This window comes from Aristolochia californica, unplaced genomic scaffold (assembly GCF_029961685.1).
Source record: "Aristolochia californica isolate CCGP_79_NKW_82.1479 unplaced genomic scaffold, dmAriCali1.0.hap1 SCAF_14, whole genome shotgun sequence".
In the NCBI taxonomy this organism is placed as follows: domain Eukaryota; kingdom Viridiplantae; phylum Streptophyta; class Magnoliopsida; order Piperales; family Aristolochiaceae; genus Aristolochia; species Aristolochia californica.
Genome location: NW_027181815.1, coordinates 10,615,713 through 10,623,405, shown reverse-complemented (window position 1 = coordinate 10,623,405; position 7,693 = coordinate 10,615,713). Strand labels below are relative to the sequence as shown.

General features: G+C 45.5%; 1 protein-coding gene across 1 annotated transcript; it reads left to right on the top strand.

Moving 5' to 3' along the window:
- The first annotated feature begins 2,737 nt into the window (after positions 1-2,737).
- LOC137949680 (probable inactive receptor kinase At2g26730) lies at positions 2,738-6,008 on the top strand. The gene is made up of 2 exons (XM_068795812.1): positions 2,738-4,267; positions 5,169-6,008. Exons 1-2 carry the CDS (start codon positions 2,986-2,988, stop codon positions 5,813-5,815), a joined length of 1,929 nt encoding a protein of 642 aa, XP_068651913.1. The 5' UTR covers positions 2,738-2,985; the 3' UTR covers positions 5,816-6,008.
- The last annotated feature ends 1,685 nt before the right edge of the window (positions 6,009-7,693 follow it).

Here is a 7,693-nt window from a genome sequence, read left to right as displayed (position 1 = left end):
CCGTCTATGTCAGATCTATGATCCATCGGTTCTGGCGAATGGAAGCCTGGTCTACAAGCTTCCATTGCATTGTTGTTCACTAGAAGAAGCTAGCAAGAATGTGGTCCTCTATGAATCACCCACATTCGTGAGAACACTACCGAATCTACACTCTTCCCATCATTTCTTTGTCTCCACTTCCGACGACAACTTGCTGTTCGATGGACCTCAGCCGAGCTTGGAAACAACAAACAACGCCTCCTCTACTGCCGGGGATGCCCGCCTCCTGGGCGACTGGTTCGCTGTTCCGACGTACTCGCGGTGCCCCTACGATGACTTAAGGCGCTCCATGCAGGAGATGGTGGAGGCGCGGCAAAGAGAGGGAGCCCAACCACCCTTGGACTGAAACTTCATGGAGGAGCTCCTCTTCTGCTACCTAAAACTGAACTAGAGGAGGGCACACAAGTACAACCTGGGAGCCTTCGTCAATCTTATCGTTAGTTTCCAGGGCGAGGCAGACATGAGTAAGGGGCGGGCGAGGTGAGAGGGGCAGAGGAGGAAGAAGGCACTGAGAGAGGGGGGGGCGACATAGTGCCGACTAGTTGGAAGAGAGGTGAGGATACGTGAATGACGCCGCAACGAAAGCTAAAGTTAGAGAGGATAAATGGTGTTAAATAAGTAAGAGCTAATTTTTTAATTGTTTATTAGAATTTTAATAATTTATTATATTAGATATAAGGTAATAAAAAGTGTATTCATAAATTTGATTTTTAAAATAAAATAAAAAATTTATTCAAAATTTTTATCATTTAATGATGTAGCAAGCTTACGTGGTAGATGACGTGTCGGGATAGTGACATGGCAGTCGATGTGTTTATCTACTTACACTGTACTGATGATGTGGTGATACATAAGCAGTCAAAGTTTATGTATCACCTTTGACTATACACATGTATAGTTGACCGGTCAAAGTTAGATATTTTTCAAAATAAATTAATGGTATTATTGTTTCTCAAAATATATTTTTAAAATTGGTTATTTTGATAAAAAAACCCGTCAGAAGCGTCTCGGAGGCGGTCCACATTTTCTCCTCCGCCCACCTAATATTATTCCTTGCTTGAACATAAAGCTAGCAAGGAAGATGTCTTTTACAGGAAGTTTCAGAAGATTGCAGAGGTACGTTACAGTGTTAGCTTTTCGTTTGCAGAGATTTTAAAACCGAAGCGGCAGCGTTCCCTCCCCTTTTTTACAGTTGAAAAGCACTGGAAGATCGCGAGAAGCAGATACAACGTCTTATCTTCATTTTGTAAAGGAAATAGCATCAGCCATGAGATAAATTTGGTGAATCCACACGAACTTTTTCGACTAGTAGTGAAGTTTAATGAAAAAAATGTATAAAATTACGAATGTTAGTTGCAACTATCAACCATCCATGCTGCCTTTTCGTTGTTTACGCTGCAAAGTCATATCAGACAGGCTCTCGTATTAATTACAGACAAGCAAGAGCAGAGAGACGGGGGGGGGGGGGGGGGGGGTTAACAGAGACTAGGGAATATTATTGTTCTCTATGCTGGATGATGGGAAATGAATTGCAAGGAAAAAGAAGAAACGGAGCTGGTACGAGGGAAAGGTCCTTGTGACAATGATGGCTTAGCTTTATACCCAATCCTCCATTCTTGCAAGAAAGAGAGACACAAAAGTGGATGTGGGTCTGCAGCAAACCATTCAACTGTGAGTCAGTAAGTCATAACTCCATCGAAGAAACTGAATGACATAGTTGTTGAGCTCGCTTGACCCAACAATAAACCTTATCGTGTTCAATTAAGCAAGCCACCTTCTTGTTCTTCATCGTCTTACGAAAGTAAATTCTGGGTAGCAGTGGCTGGGCATGTTCTGAACACCGAAAAGGCTTAAAGATTTACGATCCAAAGAAGAGGATGGCATCTATTAATAAATTATTGTTGATATGGGGAAGAACGGTGGTGAGTAATGTAAGACAGCAAAGCAAAGGCGCATAGTCGCCTGCAAATGTCACGCAATCACGTCCATAACCTGGTAAAACTTTGCTGCTGCTGCTGCTTCTCCATCTTCGTTTTAAAAGAAGAGAAAGAAGCCCAAGCAATGAGTCAAATACCTCCTCCCTTACGAAATCTAAAGGCGACATTGTCTTTCTTACACTAAAAGTGAAAGTTCACGGGAACTGTGGCGTGGGACCACCCAAGCATGTGGTGACCAATTATTAGTCAGAGCTGGCACCTCACACTCCCTGATCTTAAAATGGACCACCGCTACGTGACATCCCTTAAACAAAAAGCATTGTCGTAATAATCAGGTTTAGGGTTACCCTATACAAGACATAGGATGGTAATCTAAACCGTACGATGAACGATTATCTCAACCGTCCGACCGATCAAGATCATTTTTTTTTTTGTATAAAACGGAAATAATAATAATAACCCTGTACAGAATAACGCGTTTGAGAACAAAAAAACCATTAAATGTGTCTGCCGTACGAGCAAGGACAAAGAACAGAGCAGGGGTGACTTCGTCATTTCGTACGTTTGTCGTCACATGATAACTTTGGCAGTAAAAGTAAAAATAGAAGAAACGGATCGATCCCTCCAAATGGTATCGGATTCAAGAGAAACATCGTTGGGTGGACCCCACCTGTGCGCTTTTAAACTGGACACTCTCTTTACCTGTAAGCTTGTAAGTTGTAACTGTTTAGTTGATATTTTTTCGGAGACGGGTCCGATATAGATCCGAAACGGTGCCGGTATGTTTCTCTACGGCTTCTATCATATAGCGTAGCTCATCTTTCCCTCTGCTTTCTCACTTTATTATTCTCTCCCCCTCGGTACTCCCTTCTCTCTCTTTCTCTCTCTCTCTCTCTCTCTGAAAGTACGCATGGCTACTCGCCGGGAAACTGCCAGCTTTCCTCTTAGAAAACCTCCATTATAAGCCTGATCGACATCAGCTTTTCCCTTTTCTCCGCGAAGTCCTTCAATGGCATTTAATCCTTTTGTACTCTTATCCTTTCTCTTGTTTTCTCTCTCTAATCGAGTCAACTGCGAGCCTATTGAGGATAAACAAGCGCTCCTTGCCTTCCTCTCCCAAATCCCTCACGAGAATCGTCTCCAATGGAACGCCTCCACCTCGGCCTGCAACTGGGTCGGCGTCCAGTGCGACGCCAACCAGTCCCATGTTGTCTCGCTTCGTCTCCCCGGCGTCGGCCTCGTCGGTGGGATTTCTACCGGCACAATCGGTCGTCTGAGTGAACTCCGGGTTCTTAGTCTCCGTTCGAATCACCTATCCGGTAGCCTCCCTTCCGATTTTTCTAATCTTAAACTTCTCCGAAGCCTTTACCTCCAGAACAATCTCTTGTCGGGGGACTTCCCCATTTCTCTCTCTCAATTGAGTCGACTAACCAGGCTAGACCTGTCCTTTAACAACTTCTCTGGAGATATACCCTTCTCTGTCAACAATCTAACTCGTTTGACAGGTCTTCTCCTGCAAAACAACAGTTTCTCCGGTAAGCTTCCCAGCATCAGTGTCCCAAAATTAGATACCTTCAACGTTGCGAATAACAATCTCAACGGGTCTATCCCACAATCGCTCAGCGGATTCCCGGAATCGTCCTTCGCGGGCAACATTAATCTCTGCGGTGGACCCTTAACTCCTTGCAACCCTTTCTTCCCTCCCGCCCCATCTCCCTCGACGATTTTGCCACTGACCCCAGTTGGCAGAAAGTCTAAGAAGCTCTCTACGGCGGCTATTATCGCAATATCCGTCGCATCGGCCGCGGTTTTACTTGCTCTGCTCTTGATTCTGTTGCTATGCTTACTTCGTCGACGGCTACGAGGGGCCTCGGCAAGGGCGCCAAAGGCGGCGCCGCGGGCCGTCCCTGTGGCGGAGACAGTTACATCTTCTTCAAAAGACGAGATAGGGTCGGGAGCGATAGAGGGAGAGAGGAACAAACTAGTATTCTTCGACGGTGGTCTTTATAGCTTCGATTTGGAAGATCTATTGCGAGCGTCTGCGGAAGTTTTGGGGAAAGGAAGCGTTGGGACTTCGTATAAGGCGGTTTTGGAGGAAGGCACCACAGTAGTGGTTAAGAGATTGAAAGATGTAACTGTTGCGAAGAAGGAATTTGAAATGCAAATGGAGGCACTCGGTAAGGTGAAACACGAAAATGTCGTTCCTTTACGGGCCTTTTACTATTCCAAAGACGAGAAGCTTCTTGTCTATGATTTCATGGCTGCCGGAAGCTTATCTGCGCTTTTGCATGGTAAATTCTCTAACATCCCTTCAGATTTTCCGGACATTTTACTTCATTATTAAGCGACATTGCTCTCTGGCTTCTGAAGAAATCTTCAGCTGTTTTAGTGTTTTTTGCCATAGATTAGGGATTTACTCTGTTAGGCTCAGAAAACACACGATTTTACTTTTTAGTTACAGAGGGCACTTTGTTTTCTGTCATAAAACGCAAAACCCGGGAAGGAGGGGAGGTGGAGCCATGGCGTTCAACTAAAATTTTCAGGGTGTGAATACTTTAACCTTTAATTTTGTCGTTTGAATTTTAGAAGTTGGGAAAAATCAGATGGTACTGTCCAGCAACTCTGTGCCGGACGGTTGTGGAACGAGTCCACTCCCGGTGAACTGGAATATCAAGTTTCCTTCTCGTCTTCGACAAACATGCCGTCATTTATTTTCCGCGCTCTTCTCTAAGACGGCTATTGATCCGCGTAAACCATTGCCAGAATTGGTTTCGTCAGAGTCCCAAGAAAAAGTTTTTCTATTCCTGCTTGTTTTCTTTTCTTGTTTGTTGCTTACTCGTTCGTTCGTTCATTCGTGCCGTGATCGAGGCTTTTAGGTGACCATTCATGCGTGTAAAAGTAGGGTTCTTCTGGCCGTCCTTGAGATCGAATGGTTGAAACGGATGATCAGATTCCCAGATTAGAGCATTTTTTTGCTATTATTATGTTAAATAATGACAAGCTGACTCTTCGGTTTCTATCGTGGAAAACGACTCTGGCTAGCAGCTTGACTAATTAGCAAGTTCGCAATTGGCTTCCTTCCATCGTTTTCAGTCAAATTCTTTGAACTGATTCCTTTTTTCCCCATGATTCTCTCTTCATACTTTATACTTTAAATTGATAATTTGTTCGGCGGCCGGCGAATCTGTACAGGGAGTCGAGGTTCAGGGCGCACTCCTCTGGACTGGGACAACCGGATGAAAATCGCTCTAGCTGCAGGACGGGGTATCGCCCACCTTCACCTGATGGGTAAGATCGTGCACGGCAACATCAAGTCGTCCAACGTCCTCCTCCGTACAGACCTGGAGGCTGCCGTTTCCGATTTCGGGCTGAACCCGCTGTTTGGGCAAACAGGCCCTCCAAATCGGGTTGCGGGTTACCGTGCCCCGGAGGTGGTGGAGACACGGAAGGCGACATTCAAGTCGGATGTGTACAGCTTCGGGGTGCTGCTGCTGGAGCTATTGACGGGGAAGGCTCCTAACCAGGCGTCGCTAGGAGACGAGGGGATAGACTTGCCGCGATGGGTGCAATCGGTGGTTCGGGAGGAGTGGACGGCGGAGGTGTTCGACGTAGAGCTGATGAGATATCAGAATATCGAGGAGGAGATGGTGCAGCTACTGCAGATTGCGATGGCCTGCGTCTCCACCGTCCCCGACCAACGGCCTCACATCCAGGAGGTTGTCCGGATGATGGAAGACATGAATCGGAACGAGACTGATGATGGCTTGCGACAGTCCTCCGATGACCCTTCCAAAGGTGGGTCTGACGGCCACACCCCTCCCGCTGCACCCACTCCATGAATCACTCCTGGTATTTTACTCAGAAAACCGACGACGGAAAAAAAAGAGAGAAAGAACTGCACATATATTATAAAAGAGCAGTAGGGCGGCCTGAATCTCTACAAGGGCGTCTACAAAATTGATTTTTATTATGATTTTTATGAATTGTTTGGGGCATTTCCATCTGTGAAGATTGATGAAACTTTTGCCAGAAGCCCAACTCTTCTAATTTTCTTTTCTGCTTGGATTTGGATTCGGATTCGGATTCGGATTCGGATTTGGAACACGTGTGGTATCCGGGCACGCCGACGCCACGTAGGGTGGGGGGGTGGCGACACGCAGACCAACTGCGGAAGTGGTCACTAAGTGTGTTTTGTTCTCTTGGGTTATATTATTTTAGGGCTCGTCTGACAAGGACAGCTGTTGTGACAGATATAGAACACCGGCGTCCTTCGATCCTTCCATCCGACAAGCGAGCCACCGAGACTCGTCTTCTCTCTTTCTCTCCCTCAGAGTCTCGAGAGGCAGCGGTCCCAGCCACGTGAAGGGCACCCAGAGAAAGTGAGAAAGGAGCAGAGAGCGATGAGCACCGAAAGTGACACTCTTTTTTCTAAGAAACATTTGGATTCCCTTGAAGAATTACTTTCTTAAAGCTGCTGCTCAGCTGCGACCTCCGCTTTCTCTCTCTCCTTCATACGCTTATTATTTTTACTCCCATCTCTGCTCTGCTTTGTTTAACAAATACGGATGACTGCTCATGTGAGACAAAGATGGTTTAGGTTAGACGACGAAGACACTCCTTTGTCTCGACTCTTGAAAGAAGTAGTATCAAATTAGGTCTTCAGAAAAGAAACGTTGCAGTAGAAGAAGAAAAAAAATAAAAATGGAGTAGCTTCGATTCTCAGCTTCGAACATAATCCTCCGGAGGGTCCCTGTTCAGAATTTCTTTGAAAGCGAGTCCCATGTGCTGTTAAGAAAAGGTATTGTGGGGGTGGTCAGTAGCAGAGAAGACATCCATTACTGCAGTTGGTCCTGGTAAAGGATCCTTTACAAGAAACTGACCTGCTGCTGCAGAGTGCAGACACTGAACATCAAAGAAGCCAATTTGTGTGCTTTTTAATAGAAAACAGAGAGCCTCAAACAGATCTTATGGGAGCCGTAAGAGCTTCACCTGACTCGAAATGTTTAAGGCCTATCTTAGGGTGCTTGCTGCATCGGGGCTGCTGGGCCTCAATGATTTGGGACTCGTGTTACGAAAGAATAGTCTAGTTGCAGAAAAGCTTCACCGCTTACTGCCAAGCTTTTAGGTGGAGTCATTCTCCCAATTTCCATACGCGCGAGAATTCTCGCAAATTCTGTGTTTACTAGCTTTGGGCATTTTCTGGGTGGCGGTAGCTCAAATTACTCGCGGCGGTCAGGAATTCTGCTTGCCTGAAAGCGCCGGTCAAGGGTTGTTCTGTTATGCAATTTTGGCCGGCTTTTCTAGTAAGCGTGAGCACGACGTTTGCTACTTATTTTCTACTTTGTGGAGACAGACGAGATTGAGTAGCAAGTCAGCTTGGCATTTTACGAAACAGATTGGCCCAACAACAGGGAGGCCTCACTTCAACTTACGTGCACATCGTGTTGAAGGAGATTATGGTCTCCAAGGAAGATTTTTTTTTTTTTAATCCAGGCATATCAACTAATTTAGTGAACACTCTCTCTCTCTCTCTCTCTCAATGAAGAGGGCATGAATAGGACTGTTATGATCTCCCAAGTTCGTAGGGTTACCTTTTGAATTCGAATGTAAGAATGAGCTCAAGAGTAATCTCATCATTATTACAAATATTGTTAAGAGTAAGGAGAAATGCAAAAGGGACAAAGGTCTCTTTAGTCTCTCTCGAAATCCTCTTAGGT

Excerpts from the sequence above, each read along its gene's own strand:
- LOC137949680 (XM_068795812.1), top strand. The coding sequence starts at position 2,986 with ATGGCATTTAATCCTTTTGTACTCTTATCCTTTCTCTTGTTTTCTCTC. Across the intron at positions 4,268-5,168 it reads CTTATCTGCGCTTTTGCATG|GGAGTCGAGGTTCAGGGCGC; the intron begins GTAAATTCTCTA and ends GAATCTGTACAG.